Below are 23,577 nucleotides of genomic sequence, written 5' to 3' on the forward strand. Positions count from 1 at the left end.
AATCATGGGTTCAAGAAGCAGATAATGATAAAGTTTATGAAATAGTTTTGATAATATGAAATGATGTAAAAATGAGAAGTGAAAATAAAATGATTTGAAATAGTGAAATAATACTTGAATTTAATTGAATACAAGCTATTGAAATATATTTATGGATTTAATGTATGAGTGAGTATTAACTATAAATTGATTATAAAAGAATGAATTGACAATGGAAATTGATAATGGATAAATTATTAAAATGGAATGGGAAATTGAAATGAATGTGAAATAGTTCTTGAAAGACTAATGTTGTAAGGTTTTAGATATGAAATAGAATAAGTTATTGAATTGAGATATAGAAATGAAATATATGAAATAATGATTTTTATGAAATAGTTATTGATAAAATGCATGAAATAGATACTGATGTAGTAAGAAGATAAATAAGTTAAAATGAAGAGAAGCTATTTAAAATACATATTATTAAAATAAAATTAAAGTTTAAATGCATGAATGATTTATTAATGGTAAAATAGTGGTAAGATTTAATGATGGTAAAATAGTGGTATATATATATATATATATATATATATATGATGTTTTTACCTTTAGTATTTGAATTATAATAATACCACTGGGTGTATACTCAACATACGATTTGTTTCCGTGCGCAGATTAAGTATAGAAATTTTTGAAGAGTTGAATTTGAGATTGCAAGTTTTCATCTCATCACATCTTCAAGCAACAACAGGGTATGTTTTGAAGTTTTGATTAGAATGGCATGTACTTAGGAAAAAATATTAGATATGTTCCAAGTATTAGTTTTTATGTTCAATTATATTAGTAATTAGCCAAGAATTAATTTGGCACCAAATGTAATATTCCTATATCAGGTTTCTTAAGTCGAACATGGTATAGGGGTGTTACATTTAAGTCATGTAGCCTCTGACAAACAATTAGCTAATGTATTAGCTCAAGGACTTAACAACAAAAGCTATCATAAATGGGTTTACAAATTGGGCATGTGACATTTATGCACCAACTTGAGGGGGAGTGTTGACAGCTTATCTCAGCTAATCTCATTATTAATTTAATGTATTGATTATGTTTCCTTAGTCCTACTCTTTTAGTATAAATAGTCATGTAAATTTTTTTGTTAAATATACAAGAGAAAATTATTCATATTATCAACATGAACTTTATTTTGGAATTTGGATACATTGAGATTATTACTCTCTCCTATCCACGTTTCATATATGTACATCAGTCTCCAAAAACAGACAGCTTGGAGCTTGAACAACGTGATTAAAGTTCATCATACCCGATCCACCATGTATTTTCAATAAATTTCGAGGCAAGGGATGTCGCGTATGATGGACCAGTATTTTCCTTTCTCTTTTCTGCACATGTCTCGTAAAACAGGACAGTCGGAGATGCATAGCCGTCCTAGTGAGACCGGTAGGCCTGTCTTTGGTAGAAACCGGAGCTTATGGCAGCCTTTAATCTGCAATTCTTGGAGAGCCATGAGGTTTTCTAGTTCCCAGGATAGACATTCCAAATTCTCAAGGCTTTCCAGGCAAATACTGGTTAAAGTCGAAGGAAGCATTACACTCTCAGCTGGAAATGAATCAGTATCTGCAGCAGGGCATGCACCAACAATCTTGATTTCTGTAAGACAATTGAGTTTTTCCAGGCCCCACTCTGACATTGGCTGCTTCAGCTTTTCACAATTATGGAACTCGAGAGAAGTTATGTTGGGAGGCAAACCACCCTCTGGGATGGATGTCAGAGCCACACAGTCTGATAAACTCAGTTCTTGAAGAGAGTTGAAGTTCAGCATATGGTCTGGCAAGGCCCTGAGATTCATACAATTCGATAGCCGGAGGACTTTAAGATCGAGCAATGGCAACACACTTTCCAATAAGGATTCTGAAGCAAGAAAATCAGCTAAACACAAATATTCAAGGCGCGGTGCACAATTCTCATTGCCATCACGTTGCACTCGTCCACCGGGAAGGAACTCTAGATTTCTGCAGTTTTTGATTGTCAAGCTCTTGAGTGTCGAGGGCAATTTGGGTTCCGGGAAGGATTTCAGGGAAGGACAGCTTACCATCTTTAATTCTTCAAGAAGGCAGCAGTTGGAATTGCTGTCATTCATGTCAGGTAATGACTCCAGAGCCTTGCAGTCAAGGATTGTGAGGCACTTTAGTGTATGAGGCAACCCTGTTGCTGGCAAGGACACAAATTTTTGGCAGCTTTCAATCCTGAGATCTTTAAGAGATGAGAGTAGGCATAGTCCTTGCCCTTGCTTTTCTCCAACCAAGGATACAAGCTCGGGACAATTCTTTACTACCAAACTATTTAGCCAAGGCAGGTTTTCTAATTCTGATCCATTCTGCCACAAACACGTTAGTGCACTGCAACCTTCAATCTCTAGAACTTCAAGTCTCATTAAGGCCTTGGAGAGCTCCTCAGTTATGCAGGTAAGGCCTGAAATTCCCTTAATTTTCAATTTGATGATGGTGTTTTGACCGACCATTCTTCGAAGGATTACGTTAGTACTGTCCTCCACGGTTAATCCACGTAAGCATGTGGAACTTAAAGGTGAATTCATTAGCTGTGGGCAGTTTTGAACTTCTAGTTTTACCAGGGAACTGAGGGTTCTTGGCAGCGTTCCAGCTAATTTAGGACAGTTATGCAGTATAAGCTCACGAAGACAAGGGAAACCTTCTACGCTACCAACACATGAAATCCATTCCTTCCATTCTGTCATGTTCTCAAACCTCAAGATCTCCAAAGATGGAAAACCGTCCCCGTAAAATTCAGGGCCCAACTTTGTCATTGCATGCATGCCTCTTATGTTCAAGCTTTTGAGTGACCGTAGTCGCCCGAGTGATGGCAATGATTTGCAATTTATGCAGTCAAAGAAGTCTAGCTGCTCTATTTTAGCAAAAGAAGGATTCCCTACCCAAAAAGGGAACTTTGTAGCTCCATAATTTGAAATGGACAGCCATTGGAGATCTTTTTGAGGGTTCAGTGACGCAAGGACCTGCTCCTGCATTTGGTTGTCTCTGTTTTTAAAATCATTGCTCCATTCAAGGGCTAGCTTCTTCAGGCCTTGCTTTTGCCTTAGGTTGGCAATCCTTGCATCTTGAATATCCACCACGTTATGCAGCCCTATAATGGAAAGCTGACCTTGAAGAGACAAATCCTTTAACTCCCTTAATGCCAGCCCTCCAGCTTTCCCGATAATGAATTTGGGCAATACCCGGAGACTGGTCAAGTTTCCGAGTCCTGATGGCAGCTCTTGTAGCTTCGGAGTATCTCGGATGTCAAGATGATGCAATTTACTCAGTCCACAAATTTCAACAGGCAAAGCTGTAAGTTCTTTGCATTGGTTTAATATTAACATTTGTAGGTGGTGAAGATTACCAACTGACCGAGGCAGCAATCTTATTGCTGTTCTAGACAAATTAAGGCATCGCAAAAGCTTCAAATCACCAATTGAACTCGATAGCTCTCCGATGAAATAGCCACTCAAGGATAACACTCTTAAGCACTTCAATTTTGGCAGCAATTTGTACAGTACCTTACTACTTAAATAGCAATATCCTCCTCTCTGACATGGTGTCGGCAGTGCTATGAAAGATCGTACGTGTTTCCTTTCATTGAAGATTTCAAACCTTTGTGAGACATCGTATCGGTGGGGAATGAACGAAACATGACGAGCCATTTCGTCGATGTGCAGTTCATGCTCCATATTAAAACAGGAATCACCGGCAACAGATTGAGCAAGATCGATAATGAGGTCATGCATTACAAACAACGAGCTGTTATTGTTTGACTTCTGAAAAAATAACCTTGATAGCAGATCGGAGAAGTACTCATGACCTAAGTCTTCCGGTTGCTTATGCCCTTTCGGTTGCACGAAATCCTCTGCTATCCATAACAGAACCAACTCATCACTATTGAATTCATAGCCCTTTGGAATTAAAGAGCAGTAAGCAAAACATGGCTTCAAATGAGAGGAGAGGTGATGGTAACTCCATCTCAATGCTGCAACAGTGCCTCCTTTCTCTTCTAGTAGATCCCAAATCTTGCTCCTGGATACAGCTTCCCACTCTTTGTATACCTGCTTGGCGCCCAAGTGGCTCGCCAATTCTTTTACCGCTGAAGGTAGCCCCTTGCATTTCTTCACTATTTCTTGGCCAATTTCTTTCAGATGTGGATGGCGTTTGAAATTTTTGCTTTTCAAAGCATGCCAAGCTAAAATTGACAAACAATCATCATCTGCCAACTCTTTCAAAGGAGTATCATGGACTAAGGGACCTGTTATTTGTGAAATGTTTTGATCCTGAGTGGTGACAATGATTTTGCACCCCGAGTTCCCGACTTCGAAAGGACGGATAAGGAGACTCCATTGATTGTAGTTCTGAAGCCGTACATCATCTAAGACAAGTAAAAGTTTCTTCCCTGATAACTCCTCCTTTAGCTTGAGCTGGAACAAATTCAAGTCGGTGGTACAAGAAATGCTAGGACTGACTGCTTGTAGAATGGCTTTTGTGATCTCTGTGACACCAAAATCTTCTGAGACATGGATCCATGCTCGCAAGTCGAAAAAATATTTGACTTTACCATCATTGTAAACCAGCTGAGCAAGTGTGGTCTTGCCAATCCCTGCGATGCCAGTTATGCTAATAACAGGGACATGAATATCATCTTCACTTGTCTTCTCAACCAGCAACGATTTAAGTATTGCTTCCTTCTCATTTCCCCTGCCGAAAACCTTGATTTCATTGACTACAGATGTTGTGGGCAGTCTTTGATGATCTCTTGCTTTGTGGGCCTTTCCTCCAACATTATCTCCAAGTCTCAGGCTGTTCTTTTCACTTGCAATCTGCTGCAGCCTTGTGGTGATCCCCTTTATCTTTGACACCATCTTCACATTAAACATGCCACTCCATTTCAAACCTCTCAAGCAATGCATTTTCACCTTACTATGTTTCACTGTTGACTTGCGCCGCAAAGCTTCGTAGTCAAACTCCTCTAATATGTCCTTGACTTGGTAAGCCAAGTCTTGTAATTCTTTCAACCATATTTTGGCACTCCTATCCATTACTTGCTTCTCTTCTGCATCTGCGACAACTGCTTTGATATTCTGCAATATGTTCTTCAACTTTTGGAGTTCAGCATAAATCTTCTTCTGCCGAGCAAAGTTTATCAAGTCAGAAGCGTTGAACTTGGAGAGCAACTCCTCAAACATTTCAGAGAAAAAAGCTTCTCCAACTGCAGCAACGGCTTCCATGATTAGTACTTCGAAGAAACAAAACAAGCAGTGGATCAAGTTTGAAACTGAAGACGAAACCAGTACAGGTTACAGAGAATAATCATCGGAAACAGAATAAGACGTGAGATAAGTTCATGTCATGACTGTAAGTCAAGCACCAAGTTTCCTACACTATTTCTTTTCCTTCCTGAGTTTGACATCTTGTCGAGAGGTCCCACGATGAGAGAATTGGAAGGAAGTTTCCTCCATGACTAATGGTTTAGATATCTTTTTATAAACTGTGGTTCACAAATATCAACCCAACTCATCACGTGCAGTTAAGAAGCCTGGATTCCGTCACTAACAAAAGTAGAACTTCATTGATTGGTCCATATTTTCTTTTGCCTTTCCATGTTTTCGTTTTATTAGAAGAAAAAAGACTCAGTGCTTTGATAGTTACTTGGATGGATAGATAATTAAAGCTAAAGGAGATTTGCTTGGTGTAGAAAAAGTGTGGAAAGTTGGCAGTCCGGACGGTTCATGCATTTGCAGAATTTTCCTTCCGGTTACAAGATAGAGCAAAGAAATTTCAGTGCAGAAAAATGAAGCCTTATATTCCAATTTTTTTCCAGCTATGTGAAAGGTAAGTAAACATTATTAAACATCTAGTCATAATTATTTATTTTTAAAATGTACCCTACGGGTATGTAAATTAATATATGAAAAATATTTTAAAAAATATGGTAAAATCAAAACAATATATCAAAATAATTTGATATCTATATGTACCAGAAGTAGAAAAAAAAAAACAACAATGCTACTGGTTGGCACTAAAAATCCTGTTATGAACAACATAGTCTGGGCAAAGGAATCCTTGTACACTTCAGTCTTCAACCTGCTAACTCTATTCTCTTGAGCTTTCCATTTTGCATCCCTTTCTTATCTAGAAGTTCAAGTCAAGCTAGCATTGAGTTAAGAGTAAATAATAAGCACAGGTGAAATGGCAAAAATATGTGTTGTTAGTTAATATCATTCTCAAATTCAATCCTTCCATAATTCATGTCTCATACCATACAAATACTAAAAATATCCACTTCATGCAGTTTCCTCCCATTTTCTTATGTTGACGAGGAAATTTTCCAAGTCAACTAAACTGTTACACCATTTTTTTATTGAAAAACGGGGTCGACTTGGGTTTTGAAAATGAAAATGGGAGTCGCCACCAATCTTTTTTATAAGGTGTTATTGGATCACCTTGCAAAGCGTTGTTTTTAATAAACAATTTAATTTTATTAAAACAACGATTTTGGTCCACGAAATTCAGAAAAAACGGGTTCGGGAGTCGGTTACGCACGAGGAAGGATTAGCACCCTCGATACGCCCAAAATTGGTACTTAGTTGATTACTTAAAATTTTTTTATTTTTGTTTTTTGGCAAATGTATACTGTTTTTTTATATATATGTAAATATATGTATATATATAAATATAAAAAGAACAGATGCAAAAAAAGAGATGTGAAAAAGAAACCTTGAAACTTGTTTTTTATTTCTTTTAAAGTTCTTGTACCAAAATCTAAAAAAAAAAAAAAAACCCTAAAATACATTTTTCGTTGGCTTTTATAGCCCATCTTTGCTACCGTTTCTTGTCTTTTCTTCTTTGATTTTGCAGGTGCAAGTGATGGGACAGTGGCGGTGGCACTAGGTCGGCGACCAGCAGGGCAGCACCTAGGGTTTGAAAAATTTTAATTTTTTGTTTCTGATTTGGGTTTCTGGGCTAGGGTTAGATTTGGGCTTATTAAGCTTTTTGTTTTCTGATTTGGGCTGTGGTGTATTGGGCTAGGCTAGTTGGATCTGGGGCTGTTTGGTTAGGGTAATGGGTTGTTTGTAATTGGGCCCCGGGTCAAAAATTGGGCCCTACATAAACTGTTCAGTAAATAAAAGATTAATGATGCGGTCGGTCTTATTAAATCGTTTCAAGATTTTTTTTAGTGGCAATTACTAATTACAAGTGGAAACACGAAAGGAAACTCAAGGTAGCAAATACAAGACAACCTTGAGTTTGAGTTGGTATGCACGATATTGCCGAGATATTACATGAAGGGTACTAAAATTATTCAAAAAAAAATGTTTCTTTTTGGGACAATCAAATATTAGTTTTCAGCTTTAAATACTTGTAATCAATAATAAATCCCTCGGAGGTTTTGCAGGTCGATATTAGATGGTCTTTGTTTATGAGGTTGAGCCTGCAAGGTATGGAAACTTTGTTTATATCCGATTTCCAGTGATGGTGATGATAAATTAGCTGTAATCCCTAAACCTGGAATGGCCAGATAGTGGTGAAATGAACTTTTGGTAGCTTTGTCTATAGGGATAATATATTTTCTCCTTTAGCTAGTTTCACTTCGATTTTGGTCTTAAATTTAAAAATTATAAAAGTTTGATCTGATGCACCCTAAGATCACGTCAAATAGTCACTTGAAAATTGTAAATTTATATAAATTTTTATGTGATAAGTTAGAATAATTTTAGAGTGTTACATACAATGTTTTAATAATTGGATAGGTGGTTGAATAGGTTAGACCATCGATTTCTTATCCAATCAGTTTGATCGGTTTGACCATTGGACCAACAATACTTAAAAATTCATAAAAATATAAAAAAATTAAAAAGATAAAAAATTATTAAATCGGTTCAACATGTTCAACTGTCAATTTTTGTTTCGGTTTTTTATTTTCACCAATTTCAAGTAGTTTTCAAGTCAATTGATTCAACCCATTTGTTCGAACTGTTAATCGATCAGTTCTCAGTCCATCTAATCTGATCATGTTCCAGTAACATTGGTCACGTTATCAAATCTTAACAGAATTTGAGTTAAATGACCAAAATAAATCTAATTACCAAATTCAATAATAAAAAATATAAATATCAAAATAAACCTAATTATCACATTCAAGTAAAAAAATATATTATACCTTTACGTTAATGTCCAAAGTTAAGCCATTTGTTTAAACCGAAAAGCCTCGAAAAAAATTGTTTATTATGATATGAATGGTTTGAAGGTTATTACCAAACAATTTGTATTACCTGTAATTGAATTACTAAAACAGGAAAAAATTATTTATTTTATTTTTAAATATTATAAAAATAATTGTTATACATCTAGAATAATATTTGAGATATTTCTAACAACATTTAAAATTTAGATTATATTTAATTTTTTATTTTAAATTTAAAAATTATAATGTATTAATAATATTATTACTTAATGAGACTTAGATTGCATTTTTAGTAAAATTTACAAATATAATTTTTGTATTAAAGACTGTTTTATTTAATAGATTAAAATTAATATATTTTCATTTACAATTTAAACATTTTATTAAAATAATATCTTAAGTAAAAAAATATTTTTATTTCGTGTAAGAATAGAATTTTTTTACTAAAATTTAAGACAATAGGATGTTTTAAATGATTAATTTAGTAAAGTTGTTATTGTTATTGTTATAAATGAAAATTTGGTATAGATGAAAAAATAAAGCATAAATAACCAGTTTGTTATAATGAAATGTTGTTATAGATGTTGGTTGTTATAAAGAGTTGATAGAACTCACACTCTATCAATTTGAGATTGAGCTTAATAGATGATAAGCTATAAAAGTAACATATTTTAATCTCATTCTTAATGCGTTTTTGGATGATTAATTATGCAAATTAATGAATATGATGTTTCTAATCCGTTAAATTCATGTTTCTATACTTAGGAGAGCATTTGGGAGCGGAAGGAGCGAAAAACGAGCCAAAATAAGACAAATAGAGCTATTTTCAAGAGCCACATGACCTGGGCATTTCCACACGGGCTAGGCATACGCTCATGTGAGCCACACGGGTTTGACACACGCCCATGTGCCATCCCATGTTGATTTCGCATCATTCTTCCCAAATACGTGGAAAAACCTAATTTTTAGGTTTTCTAAGCATTCTAAAGTCTATAAATACCCACTATAAGAAGACATAAGAGGGCAATTAGAGAAGATCGAAGAAAACACTTAAAGGACACCATCGGAATCAACTAGGAAGCGGGTCTCCATCAAGATCAAAGATCTCCTTTTAATTTCTTTCGAAGTTTTATTAAGTTTCTTATGTCTTGTGATTATTCTAACTTTGAGATGTTTTTATTCAGGATTATGAACTAACTCCCTAGATAACTAGGGAGGATGAAACCTATGATGAATCCTTTTATTTAATTTTTGTTTTTATGCGATAAATACTTGATTCTTGTTCTCAATTATGTATGCTTATTTCTTGTTTTAAAATTTCTGGGATATTAATTTATGTTTAGTGTGCTTATTCCAGTGGAGGAAAAGTTCCTGTTTAATAGTAGATCTGGCATAATTGAGTGGAGTTGCATGCAATCTTAGAAATAGAATGACATAAATCTACCGGATTAGAGTCAAATCTAATAGGGGAATCCATAGATCGAGTTAATACGACGATAAGGGTTTTAATTAGAAAGAAATTTCAATTAATCAACCAAGAGTCAGTTGTTCTTAACCCTCGAAAGAGATATTAACATAATTTAGGGATTTCTACGAATCAAGACACAAGTGAATAAATCGTTTAACTCAGATTCATAATAATAGGTAAAGTCTAAGTGGAATCTTTCCTGGATATTATCTATCTCATTGGTTAATATTTGACTATTTTTTTTATTCATTCTCTGTTGCGTTCTTAGTTAAATTAGTTTAGTAAATTTAGATTAAAACACATCACCCCATATTGTCGGCTAAATAATAGAAAAATAGTAATTACTAGTACTTTTAGTCTTCGTGGATATAATATTCCCTACTCACCATAGCTATACTATTGTTCGATATGTGCACTTGCCTTTGTCATATTTATAGTTAGTTTTGTGACCATCAGTAGAGAAGATTAAGTGGTAGAAAGTTGAGAACGACTAAGTTTACCTAATCTAAAAACATAAATATAATTCGGGTAAAGAGTTTATTGTTATAAATATCACTACGGCTAGATTTTTTAAAGAAAATTTTAAATTTCCATTGTGCTTCTAAACATTGTTTTCAAACATATTTTTCCAACAAAGGAAAAGCAAGAGAAGGCTAAGTAAACATGTGAAAGGCTTAAGTGAGAAAAGGAGAAAAGATCCATCATACATATGTGTGTTGGGGTATATATAAAGGAAGCCCCTCTTATCTAGTAGTGTCATGCCATCGACAGTACGAATAATGGTCTGCTTATTGGTAGGCTAGGTGGCAAGTTTGTTACATGTTAGTTGTCGTCAAGTATAGTATTACGGGGTCTTGTTTTGACATTTCCTTTACAAAGATAGTACGAGATTTTTATGTTTTAGTGGTCTCCATGGACAATCTGTATCGAGTGACCAAAAGCAATGTGGCTCCCCTTACAAGTGGTGTGAGGCGTGCATGCGACGGGTCATGAATGATCAGTCATATAGTCATTATTGATGGTACAAGATAAAGGGCTATCCGTGGGCGCCTCCTAAATCGCTTCTCATGCTACCATATCTAATCAGAGATACGGACATAACAGTTACTTACTTTAAGAAAAAAAACAATTAGGTACTTAGATGAAAAAGTTGTGGAAAATTTTTCATATAAACTTTTCATGAAGAAAAAAGTAGGATGTTTGGCGCAAATGACATGGGAAAGGTCTAATATGCTCCAGATTCCAGAGCCTGCCTCATAAGCCGAATTCGGCTTTACTCTGAACGGTGCCTTTCTCATTTGGACGTTTTCCGTTATAATCTCAACTCTCAATTTCTTTCTTTCTCTTCTCTCTGTCTTAGGGCTTTAATAAGCGAGGCGAAAATATGGAACACGGACCGTCGGGCGGTTCGACGGCGATGAGAAGAAGAAGTGGCGTGAGAGGTGGGACAAGGATGGAGTGCCTCGAACATGATATACTTTGTATCATCTTCTCCTTCCTCGACGTCTTCGACCTCGTTCGCTGCACTGCCGTTTGCAAATCCTGGTACTCTTTCTCTCTCTCTGGTTCTGCTCTCTCAATTTTTCTTTTTAAATTCAAGGATTTTACCTTACTTGCTTCTTTTTTTGTTTTACTTTTATTAAGGAATGCAGTCATTAGAAAGTCTGAGTTATTGCAAGTATTGTATTTCAAGCTGCGGCGGGATTCTGGTGAGTCTACTTCTTCAGGGCAACGGAAATCAATGGAATTTGGTCTACAAGAAGTAGCCATGAAGTATCATAGGCTATGTTTACAAAGAGGTCGCATCGACATTCATCGGTGGAAAGCTCACTCAGTCGGGTAAGGTTTCATTGCTGTTTCCCCGCCACTCTTTTTGTTGAAATGCATGTCCTTCGATTACCAATTACTTTTCCAAAGCAATTAACTTGAAGTTGCTGCTTATCGTATTGCAAAAGATAGTTGAAACCGGGGCCTTGAAATTTGAATGTTTCTAACTTTGCATTCTGTTAGGGTTGATCAGTGCCGGATGAAGATGGGCTTACTTCTCACCGGCGTTGGTGACAAGGTATACTTTTGTTGCATAATCCTTTTCATGTCAATTCTTTCAATTTAATCACACCTGCTTACCTTACCCTGGTGATGCATCAAAAGGAAAGGCATTATTCATGCCAGTTTCATGTGCATGTGATAAACCCATCCAATGCGGATGCTATCCCTTCTACTCAAATTTGAAAACTAGTACCAGAAAGATAATTCCGTGCTTTTAATGAGTCAAATACGCATTTTGGGTAATTGACTATGGAATATTTAATGTCGCAATTTGATTATTTTGGATATATAGAAACCATATAGTTATGGACATGGCAAATGTGGAACATCTACGTCTTTTTGGAAATTGCCTTTCTACTTGGCGATGTTATTAATAGTAACTAGGCACTCCAAACCCAATCCCAAAGTAATGCTTGGAATCCTAATCTCGAGTTGAGGCAAGCTTTAGTTTTCCAAGATAAAGCCAAATCAATGTCAATAAAAAGTAAAGTGCTGCTCCAAGTTTTTCATGAATCATGATATGCTATATAAAACTAATATGGATGCCTTTTTTTATAGTAAACTTTATCCTTCTTTTGTGTGAGAGGCCTTTACTTTACCCTTAAGTCTTCTCATGCTTTACTTGGAAACAACTTAACCAGGTCATGCGTCTTTGGTCTTTGGACAGCTACAAATGTGAGGAAGAATATTACATTCCTGATACTGCCTCCCTAGTGGACTTTGATTTCGATGAGAGCAAGGTAAATTCATTCTTTTTTTGTGATTAGCTGCTTAGTGTCTCTCCCAGTCTCTAATTCCCCTTGTTTGCTCATCACTATCCTCTCTTTTTTCCAACCATATCTCGTAGATTAGCATGCAAGTGGTCTCGAACATCTACTGCTCTTATTAAGAATTTAGTTCTGCTCATGTTGAATGTTTTCAGATGATTTGGTAACATAAATTCTTTTGAATTATTTCTATGCATTTCTTCCTTCCAGATTGTTGGCTTGCTTGGTAGCCGTGTCGGTATATGGACACGTAATGGGAAAAGAAGTATATTTCCCTCGCGAGAAGGCACATTCTCAAAAGGTTTATGTGTGCGGTATGAAAATGCTCACGTTATGTTTATTGACAGAATTGTCTGGAAAAAATATTCTTGTCTAAAATCTCACTCTTACACCACATTTATCAATTAGTATCCAAGAAAAATAAACACCTTTCTGCTATAGGTACATTGATCCAGATGCTGTCATTGGATGTGAGGATGGAACTGCTCGTGTATTTGACATGTACAGCCGGACATGTTCACGAATTATCAAGTGTGCACTGTGCTTGTAGAATATTATATGTTTCATTCTTTCTTGTCTTCTGAATTCTGATGTTGAAAGCAATCTGTTTAATGCTGCTCGTTGATCTCTACATTGTAGGATGCATGCTGGCCCTGTAACATGCTTAGCTCTGAGTGATGATGAGTTGATTCTCAGTGGGAGCTCTCTTGGTAGTGTCTCAATATCTGATCTTGCATCCGATCAGCGGGTAGCTAGACTGAGGTCAACTGACTCGGCAGGTTAGATAATTAAAAACTTATGGACATCTTGCATTTAACATCACTTTTTTTTTTGTTGGTATTTTGCATCTGAAATGTGAAACTAATTTATTCTTATTCTTACAGGCATAAGGACCCTGTGTTTCAACCCTTGTTCTCATTTAGTGTTTGCAGGGACAACAGTTGGATATACATATTGTTGGGACCTTAGGTATGTTAATTGGCAATTTAGTAGATCTAGTCATATGGAGATTACAAGAAATGAGTGGTTGAATTACCTTGCTCTTGAATATGCAGGACCATGAAATCTTTGTGGGAGACACGAATAAGTTCAAATGTTCTGTATTCCTTGAGCTACTTGCGGAGTGATAATTCAACCTTGGCTGTTGGTGGAATAGATGGTGTGCTTCGAGTTTTAAATCAGAACACAGGCGAAGTTCTTTCAAGATGTCTCATAGATGATGAGAGGCCGATAAGTTCCACTAGAAATATGCACGCCTTCATTGAGAAAAAGAAAGGAATAAGGCTACCAGAAGATGCCGAAGTTGACCGGATACCTAGAACATGTCGACCTCCCATAACATGCTTGTCAGTTGGGATGAAAAAAGTTGTCACTGCACATAATAGCAAGTACATTAGGATGTGGAAATTCAACATGTAACCGAAAGGTTTTTATCAACTTTAATTGTATATCTCTATTATCCCATCAGAATTAAGATACAATCTCCGTTGTAACCATGCAGCTCCTTCGTTATCTGGGTGGATCTTCCAAGCAGGTAGAGTTCCCACAACTCCTGCTGAGCCTCATGATGTGACCCGCCACCAATCCCATTCCAGAAATTACAGGGCCTTGCCTTCATGTCCAATGAGTGAGGAAGCTTCAACTAAGATTGTAACAACGTCTAGGTAAGGTCTATTTTGGCTCTTTCAAAAGATATGTTAATGTTAGCCAAAGTTGACAGTTATAGCTCCTTAGTCCTTACCTTACAAAAATGACTTAGAATCTATTGCTATTCAGTTTGATGATGAGATCTTCCTTTTCTTTATTATTTATGTAAAGATATTTATGTTTGTTCAATAGAGGAATTTGTATAACTCATTCTGATACGATGGAACATGTGCTGTAGCAAGTAACATCATTTCTTTTAATCACATGCTCATTCAAAATATATAACGTAGTTATGAAAAAGTATATATATATTTATTTCTTTCCCCATGATGATAGAATATTTAAAAAAGAACAGGAATGCATATGCATGTATCTAAGTTATACTTTTTTTTCCCTTTAGGTTTCTTTTACACCCCAACACATGTAACTTCATCAAAACATGCTCATCGATTCAATCCAAAACTGTTGAATAGAATTAGCATAGGAGTACTTTTAATATAAGCTGTAGTATTCGAAAGAGAAAAAAATGTTAAAAACTTGTGTACTCACCAGCACTAGCAGTAGCAGGTGAGGGCTATGGGACCACCTTGGATAATAGCTTAGATATTAGTGGAAAACACTTGGAATCCTTAATTGCTAACGCTCCCTTTCAAACGTTCAATCAAACTCCATTTTCACAAGAAAAATATGTTGACAATGGCATCCATTGACACATCCTGATAGTGAAACCCCTACCCCCCAAAGTAAAGATGCTATTCTCTTAAAATAGAACTTTTAACATTCCACTACCACAAGAATCCGGTTAACTTGTATTGTTTAAGTCTATATAGACAAAATCTGGAGATCAGAAAAAGGGCATCCCATTGCCTTGAATCTTGATTTGATTTAATGAAGCTGCTTATTTTATAATGCTGACTCCTTGTTTTGTACCACCCATGATATTCCCTTCCTTTCACATTAAGACTAATTAATTAAAGGATTGGAAGTGATAGAAGTAGTGGTAAAATTCAATTAAATAATGGTGGGTGGGAAAGTAATAAATTAATTGGATCATTTTTAACGTGGTATCCTAAACGTATATGCAGAAAAAATAATTACTATTATTATCATTAATAATACAACCAAGAAAATGACGAAAATAAAAAAGTTGCATTGTCATTGTAGCGTTGCAGGCTGGAATCTCAGTGGGCTCTCCATACTCCAATGATGGTTAAACTTTTTACATTCAAAATTCGCCTTTCGTCACCAGCCAGCCACCGGGGCCACCCTGGATTGATTTTTACCTCAGAGAGTAGGCCTTATTTGAGTCTCCATGCCACCCCCATTGAAACTGACCATTGCCTGCTAAATTTTGGAAGTATGGCCCCCATTTTCCTACATAATTTCTGTATATACATGTGTAGGAAAATCGTAGACTTTTGTCTCTTTTTACCTCTCACCGGCAGTGGCTATCTCGTAAATCGACGGGGAACACGAGGTGTCGGCACCACCACATCCCGACCAGCCTTAATCAACTCCAGACGTTCTTTTATTGTTTTATCAAACAATCGGTTCTCGGGATTTTCAGCATAGCAAACGTAGTAACAGCTCACACATGCATGGGGCAATGCCATTGCGATCCTCGTCTGTCAATGCCAATTTTATAATAAATTTTGAATTAGATCAATCATGGAGCTGAGACATATAACAAACATGCACACATATATAATGCAAGTTGATCGCACAATCACAATTTCTTAATTAAAAATTGGGAATAATCCAATAGGAGATGCTAACCATGAGGTATCCAATGAAGAATGCAAGGAGGGAGATGGTGGCAGTGAATGGTTGGTGGACTTTAGCAGTCCAAGCGGCCACCACAATAACACAAATCGAGCCACTGCAAACGCCTGTAAGGAAGCAAATCGCGCTCATCATGTCAGAATCTACGATGGGTTCCATTTCTTCCCTCTCAAAAAGTGCCCAAGTATCTTGTGATGCCCTAACGAAACCTTTTCCGTAGGCAGCTATCTGCAGTTAACAGGGTTGGTTTTAAAATAGTTAATAACGTAGGTTAACATTAATCCTTAATCATGGACCACAAACAAAACTAGTATTCGGGTGTTGATTGAAAAGCAAGTAATCCAAAACAGGAAGGGCTCACATTATAAAAAGATAAAAAAGGAATAGGTTGTTGAGAAATCCATAAATGGCCTTAGTTCTTAAAAGTAAAAGATAAACATAAAAGCATTTGACTGGAATGGATCCTTTTGACCCAAAATTCATCTCAACAATTAATGACAACATTGAAGAATGAAGATAATGGTATTTGAGAATGAACCCTGCAACTAATCCAAGCATATCAAAAGTAATTCGGAAGTGAAGTTCATGACTTGTTTGACTACCTGTACATATGCCCATCCATTTCCATATCTGAAGATGGATTGCATAACGTTGAGACAGCAATGAGCACAAGAGAACATGAATTCATCTTCTCCTTCAAGCAAATTCAAGCCTCTGGCAATAATTCTCATGGCTTCGATTGCCGGCACGAATAAGGAACCAAGACAAGCACTTCCGAGATTCCGGGTCAAGGCTCTTTGGAAGCAAAACTGAGTGTCAGACTGCATTCCTCTTAGATAATACAAAGCAATCACTCTGCTAACAGTTAAATTAACTACATTCCTCATCACTTCAGTTGTCCAACACAAGCTTAAGAGTAATGCAATTATAACCAATGCTGGGTAGTAGAAATTCAAGGCCCCAACTACAGCCAAGATCCATAGGGACATCCACAAGAATCCAGCCCCAAGCATCCAATACGCTGGTTGGTTCAAATCACGGAATTTGTCGACCGGTTCCAGTGATTTCAGCAACACTTTATAACAAAAACCGACTCGCTGGGAGACCCAACAAGCATACAAACCATTACCAATTGCAAAGGCAATAAAGCAAACCCCAACACCATCTGTGGCGGGCTTTTGGAAGCAAATCAGAAGGATGCCAGCTGATAAAGACATGAAGAAGGTGCACCACAGGATGAAGTAAACCATGATTTGAGGCCATTCCCGCAAAGCCTTTTGCCAAGCAAATGCAAGAGTAATGCTTAGTAAAGATGCAGCTTCAACTTGTGGCAACAAATATTTAAGAACCCTTTCCTCTTTTCGTTTTGCAGGGTTGGATCCATCTATTAGACCTTGGATTCCCTTGAATATAAGAAAGCAGACTAGTGCTATAGCCGCAACCTTATGCACCAAGTACAGTAATAGGGCTAGTTTGTTGGTGAATCTTCTTGAGTTCAGCGTTGTCACTGATGGCTGGCACAAGAAGGGGAAAATAACCAAGAAAATTGAAGTCAATTACTGATTTTTTTCTGCAGCAATTTCAAGAAATTCTTACAACATAGGATGAATTTTTTTCCCTTCTCATTTATTTCATGAATTTAAGATGCATGTCTGTAACTTCAGTAACATGACATAAATTTCATATTAAATACTAGCTGAAAATAAGCTTTTGCTTTACTTTTTCTTTTACTGAAAATCCCCCCCCAAAAAAAAAAAAAAGAAAACCCTTCTTCTAGAAAGAAGGAAGGTGCCCAAAGTTGGATTCTTGAAAGGGCTTACTTGTGGGGTCGGTGTAGAACGAGGCTGAGAACGAGGAGGAGGAGGAGTAGGCTGAAACCGAGAAGACTGAGAAGGGGAAGGAGTAGCAACTCTAGTACCACCATTAATGACAATCCTTAAAGGATTTGTAGGGTTCAACCTCTGCAACATTGAGACATGAAAATGGTCTCTTTCGTCTTCAAATCTCTCTAAGCCCTTGCTGTCTTCGACAACAACAGCTCCAACTGGTCCTTTCTCCAAGTCCAATTTCTCTCCCTCCTTCTCCTGCTCTACCACCTCATCCACCCTTTCTTTTCCATCTTCTTTCCTTCCTTCCTTATTTTCGCCTTCCACCACCACCTGCATCAAAGCCGCTAAAAAGGTAAATTACTAAACAAGAAGGAAAACCCGCCGGCCTTCCTAAGAAAACAAGAAGAAAAGAACAAAGGGGAGTCAACAGTTTTACATGTTCAGTGGCACCCATGGCGGCGATGATGACGTCAAGTTCAGGAGACGGCGGAGACGAAGAAAGGGTGACTATCGGAAAACGTGAAGTGTTTATCTATGTCGTTGGATTTTTTGGTTAGTATGATACAGGTAACTACATTGTAATATTTTTCCTTTTTGTTGGTAGGTGATGTCTAGTGTTTTTTTTTTTTGGGGGGGGGGGTGGGGGCCTTTTGACTGGTAAAAAGAAATCTTTTTTTTCTGAAGGTTACTTTACTGTCATTACTGCTATGCCATTGTTGCTTTTGCCATTTGCCACATGCTTCAATTGAGGCGTACCCACCTTGTTCTTTTAATAACCACCCAGGCTCTAGAATAGAGCGTGGGAAGCACCGATACAAAGGCGACCGCTGTCATTTTTTGACCGCATCTTTTATTTTACCTTTCTACTCTAACTCTCCTATAGAGGTGCTCATGGACCGAGCCGGGCCGGGTTCGGGCCGGGCCTATAAAAAATTTCAGCCCGTTTCTTAAGTCCGGGTTCAGTTCGGCTCGAAATATGGGTTTGATATTTTACCTAAGTCCGGCCCGTGAAAAAAATATGAAGTCCGGGCCTTGCCCGTTTTTTTTTTACTTAAAAGTTAAAACTAATTGTTATTAAAATTCATTGTTATTGAATTTATATCAAATATCAAATTGTAATTTTTTTTGTATATAATGAACAAAAAAATAAAATAAGATTACTTATTTGAATTTAATTACAAACAATTAATTTGAATTTAATTACAAACAATCAAATCTTAAAAATAAAAATGATTATACAAGTAATTACAAACAATTAACTAAGAATTTAATTACTTTTAACTTTTTAACTTTTAACTTTTTAACTTAAATATTTTAAAGTTTATCATATCATTACATTTTATGCTTTTAAAGGATAACAATATCAAAATTGATCCATACTATTACTCTCATTGATCTTTGATCCATAGTTCCATACTCAATTTAATAAGTAAGACAAAAGTAGTCAAAAATACTTATTATATAAATTTTAAAATATGGAGTCAGTTCTTAACTTCTTATTCTGTACTCTATACTTAAAATGGTAAAGCTCAACTTTTTTCTTTTTAAAAGTTTTAATCCAAAGATCAAAGTTACTAGATGAAAAGAGATCAACTAGAATGTATCAAATGAATTTCCAAATCTAGCATAGCATATCAAGAAAGAATATGATAACTAATCAGAATAAATCTAAACAAATTTGAATGCCACTGTTTAAATGTTAGTACAAAGTTTTAGCCATATGTTTGTTGTTAATCATAATAATCACAACAAAATCAAGCACTGAAAATCCCAATTTCTAATTTTGCTTCAAACTATGTTTGAGATAAGAAAACATAAGTTCAACCCCACAAGTACATATACCTCCAAAATGACTTTGGAAAATTAAGCAACAAACCATAATATTCATACATTAATCCATCAACATATTTAATTTCATAACAAAATATAAATTGTAAGCTAAATTAAATTTTAAACATTTAGAAAGAAAGTATCTTAAAAAGCTACTGAAGAAACATCATCATGATCGTCGTCGTCGTCATCGTCGTCATCGTCCTCATCGTCCTTTTTGCAACCAATTTCTAACATGAAATAAGAATAAATAATTAGATAATCAAATTGATGAAAAAATAATATAAAATTTGAACAATAAAACGAGAATAATAATTACCTGCTGAAAATCCCTTAGCTCGCATCCAATCATCCAAGCAAACAACGGCTTGAACCGTTTTTGGCTTAAGTGAACTCCTTAAAGGTGTGATAACTTTCTTACCCGTGCTAAAAGCCGATTCGGAAGCTACAGTCGATATTGGAATTGCCAAAAGATCACGATCCAATAATGAAAGCTCATTGTATCGAACTGAACTTTTGCTTCAATAATCTAAAACATCTATTTGACTATTCAACTCAAGCTCCGGTTCTTCCAAATAAATGTCCAACTGTGACTTCTCACTCCTAGTGCTAGATTCATTTAAATACCATTTATAATCATCACTCTCATCAAAATATCCCCCAAAATCAGCACTACTATCATTGTGTTCATCCAAACCAGAATCAACAGGATTTTTATCCGAAACATTAGAACTCCCAGCCAAAGAGGAAGACGTGGATTTGGATTTCTTAACATACTCATCAAACAAGAGTCTAAGATTGCTAAGAATGGTCTCAACAAAATCTGAAGCATGAATACCATAGATTGTATTAAAGCAATACTACACATAATTCAACTTGTAACGAGGATCTAAAATTGCAGCACATGACAATATCAACGAATACTCAGCCCAATACTTATTAAATTTCTCTTGCATTTGCTTAACCATTGGAGTTAAAAACGAATAAGGACCTTTAACTGTATCAAGCAAGACCTTGTGTACCTTCCAAACTCCTCTAAAATAAAGATTAGCCGTTGGATAATTAGAACCAGAAAAAACACAAGTCACATCATAAAATACTTTCAAAAATTTGCAAAGAATAGCAACATTTCTCCACTCCTCGTTAGAAAGTGTAAACATTTGATAATCTTTATCCCGTTGGCCTCAATAATCTAGCACATCTACAAATTGGGTTTTCTGAAGATACTCAGCTAGATATAATCAAACACAAATTCTTCACAAATCAAAACTCAACAAAATAAAGTTGACATGGAATTGAATTATCAAAATCGTTGCCCAAGTATTCTTTCCCAGTAGTGAAAAAAGTTCTGTGATAAAACAAACAAAAAAAACAAAAAAAAAATCACTCAAAAACATGAGTTTTAGTTAGATCTTCAAATGATTTCACATCCAAATAAAGCAAAATTTATCGTCAAATAGAAGAGAAAAAGGGTTTGCAAGGAGATTTAAGCAACACAATCTCTCAAATAGCTTCCAACTAAATAAAGATCTAAAATGAATCTTCAAGTAAAGGATCAAAGTCAAAATCAAGCACTATCCGGTTCTTAAAAATATATGCTTTTTAGGAGCTAAAATCAATTCAGTGATTCAGAAAGTAGAATAATCCCAGAATTGAAAGTACCTAACTACCTATAAATCCAAAGCCAAATAATAATAATAATAATAAGATCAAAATTGAAGTTTTAGCATCTGGGCTTTCAACAAATATCTGAAATTATACATCAAATGAAAAATAATCCAACCAAAATCCGCAAGCTAACCTATGACATCCGATAGCAGAGACAGAAAGAAGGATAGCTACTGAAGCATAGGAGAACCAATATTGATAAGAACATCACTTAAGTTATTTCTGTAATAGCGATAATAGTATGTAGACAGAAGAATTCCTACTAGAAAAGCAGGTCACAAGCAAGAAAAGAACGGATACATCAAATGAAATTATACATCTACGGTCACAAGCAAGTGAGGGAACTGATTCGAATAAAAATGAAAATCAAAAAGAAAAAAGCAAAAAACAAATTCAAAGGTTAACAACAAACTCACCTTTGAGAAGACGAAGAAGGCTAGAAGCAGTGAAGCACCGTGGAGTCGTTGAGTCGTGGACGTGGAGTCGTGAATCGGTGGAGGTGGAGTTGGATCCTATTTGGGGGAAAAAAAGGGAGGGAAGGGGTTAGGGATTTATCTGGGGTCGGGGGTGTAATGGCCCAAATTTAAGGTTATCGGAAGAGTGGTTTCGAGACCACAAATCCGATGAGAAAAATTTTATTTTTCTTATATTTTTATGGTCTACGATTTCACAAAATGATTTCGTGAAAATTTCGACGTTTGGGCACTCAATTTAGTCAAAAGGACTAAATTGTAAAAAGTGCAAAAGTTGAGTTCTACATGTTAGAGGTGTCCAATTGTTATGAAACTTTAAATTGGAGGTACTTATATGGTAATTAGACCATTGTTTAAGTTGGTAGACAAAAATGGACATGAGATAAGTGAAATAGAAAATTTTAAGTTGGGGGCAATTTGGTAATCTAGTAATAAAAATAATTAAAAGGGAAAAAGATGGCAAAAATCATCATCTTCTTCATTAGGACGAAATCAGCAAGGGGGAAGCAATAGTTAGGGTTTTCAAGCTTCCAAGCTCCATAGTAAGTGATCCCAAGCCTCGTTTTTAATGTTCTTTACGTTTTTGAGATCCTGGTAGCTTAATTTAGCTTATTTTAGCAATAATTTAACCTAGGGTTTTTATTTGGAAAAATACCCATAGGTGAAAAGTGTTTATTTTGATGTTTTATGATAGAATATGAAGCTAGAAATTATGTTAAACAACTTTTGCTAGCCGATTTTAAGTGAAAACGAGTAAAACGACATAATCGGTAAAAATACCTAATGTTCTTAAGTACATGTTAGAGTGGAAATTTGATGTTTCCATAGAAGAGAAAAATGTTCAGAATGTCATAAAACATAATAATAAGGGATGAAGTTTAATTTCCGAGCCTTGGGGCAAAAATGTAATTATGTAAAAGTTTAGGGGCAAAATTGTAATTTTAAAAAAGTTAGAGTCGAGGGCTGTTTTGATGAATGTGAGTATTAAATAAGTTAAATTTGCTATTTTAGATCAAGAAGAACGAAACTCGAGGTTAGACAAAGGGAAGAATAAAGTTGAAGACTAAGTTGGTGAATTGGACTATATTTGATACCGAGGTAAGTTTATGGTAAATAAATACAATATTTTAATAATTATTATTAATGTTGTTACTTTCCGGCAATTATATATTTATTTCATGAATTTATTTGATGATGACCCAAGCATGAAATGGTAGAGAAGAAAAATTAAAAAGTCCCGTTGATACATAAGGATAGTATTGGATACAAATGTCATGACATTTGGGTAAAGAGATCCCATGTAAGACCATGTCTGGGACATGGCATTGGCATCCTTGAGATCATGAGAGGTCCCATGTAAGACCATGTCTGGGACATGGCGTTGGCACCGAGATGAGAGGTCCCATGTAAGACCATGTCTGGGACATGGCATGGGCACCGATATGAGAACATCCTATGTAAGACCATGTCTAGGACATGGCGTTGGCACCGAGATGAGAGGTCCCCCGTAAGACCATGTCTGGGACATGGCGTTATAACCGAGATGAGAGGTCCCAGTAAGACCATGTCAGGACATAGCATGGGCACTGATATGAGAACATCCCATGTAAGACCATGTCGGGACATGGCTTTGGCATGTTATTATCAGAAGAGACCCGAGTATCCTTATTGTTCCAATGTAGCTCAACGGGCTAATAAGCGAATCATATTCATGAAAGTTCAGTTTAAAGTATAAATGGCAAGCTCAGGTAAGTTATAAGAGTTAAGAACTTATTATACTATCAATTGATGTTCAACGATGCAGCAAGAGATGAGTAAGT

The 23,577-nt window shown here is 35.9% G+C and overlaps 3 protein-coding genes and 1 long non-coding RNA gene across 5 annotated transcripts; 1 reads left to right on the plus strand and 3 right to left on the minus strand.

Moving 5' to 3' along the window:
- Positions 1–1,118: 1,118 nt before the first annotated feature.
- LOC105791748 (putative disease resistance protein At3g14460) lies at positions 1,119–5,512 on the minus strand. The gene has a single exon (XM_012619961.2). The coding sequence runs from the start codon at positions 5,285–5,287 to the stop codon at positions 1,322–1,324; it is 3,966 nt and encodes a 1,321-aa protein (XP_012475415.1). The 5' UTR covers positions 5,288–5,512; the 3' UTR covers positions 1,119–1,321.
- Positions 5,513–10,862: 5,350 nt separating this feature from the next.
- On the plus strand, positions 10,863–14,435 carry LOC105791749 (F-box/WD-40 repeat-containing protein At3g52030). Of its 2 annotated transcripts, none has more exons than XM_012619963.2 (10): positions 10,863–11,257; positions 11,365–11,551; positions 11,723–11,777; positions 12,403–12,501; positions 12,739–12,842; positions 12,970–13,059; positions 13,168–13,307; positions 13,413–13,497; positions 13,584–13,954; positions 14,030–14,435. In XM_012619963.2, exons 1-9 carry the CDS (start codon positions 11,182–11,184, stop codon positions 13,945–13,947), a joined length of 1,200 nt encoding a protein of 399 aa, XP_012475417.1. In that variant the 5' UTR covers positions 10,863–11,181; the 3' UTR covers positions 13,948–13,954; positions 14,030–14,435. The 2 variants fall into 2 exon arrangements, with proteins under 2 accessions (XP_012475417.1, XP_012475416.1); XM_012619962.2 differs by having other exon boundaries at positions 10,867–11,257; positions 11,357–11,551.
- A 766-nt stretch (positions 14,436–15,201) lies between these two features.
- On the minus strand, positions 15,202–18,411 carry LOC105791750 (protein PNS1). Its single transcript, XM_052634181.1, has 5 exons — positions 18,223–18,411; positions 17,778–18,116; positions 16,560–17,471; positions 15,952–16,185; positions 15,202–15,800 (listed from the first exon to the last, which is right to left on the minus strand). Exons 1-5 carry the CDS (start codon positions 18,238–18,240, stop codon positions 15,624–15,626), a joined length of 1,680 nt encoding a protein of 559 aa, XP_052490141.1. The 5' UTR covers positions 18,241–18,411; the 3' UTR covers positions 15,202–15,623.
- Positions 18,412–19,803: 1,392 nt separating this feature from the next.
- Positions 19,804–21,838, minus strand: LOC105791752 (uncharacterized). The gene is made up of 3 exons (XR_001133087.2): positions 21,701–21,838; positions 19,936–20,964; positions 19,804–19,846 (listed from the first exon to the last, which is right to left on the minus strand). It is a non-coding gene; the product is annotated as an uncharacterized LOC105791752 (long non-coding RNA).
- Positions 21,839–23,577: the final 1,739 nt, after the last annotated feature.

The sequence above is a fragment of the Gossypium raimondii genome, chromosome 8, assembly GCF_025698545.1.
Source record: "Gossypium raimondii isolate GPD5lz chromosome 8, ASM2569854v1, whole genome shotgun sequence".
Taxonomy (NCBI): domain Eukaryota; kingdom Viridiplantae; phylum Streptophyta; class Magnoliopsida; order Malvales; family Malvaceae; genus Gossypium; species Gossypium raimondii.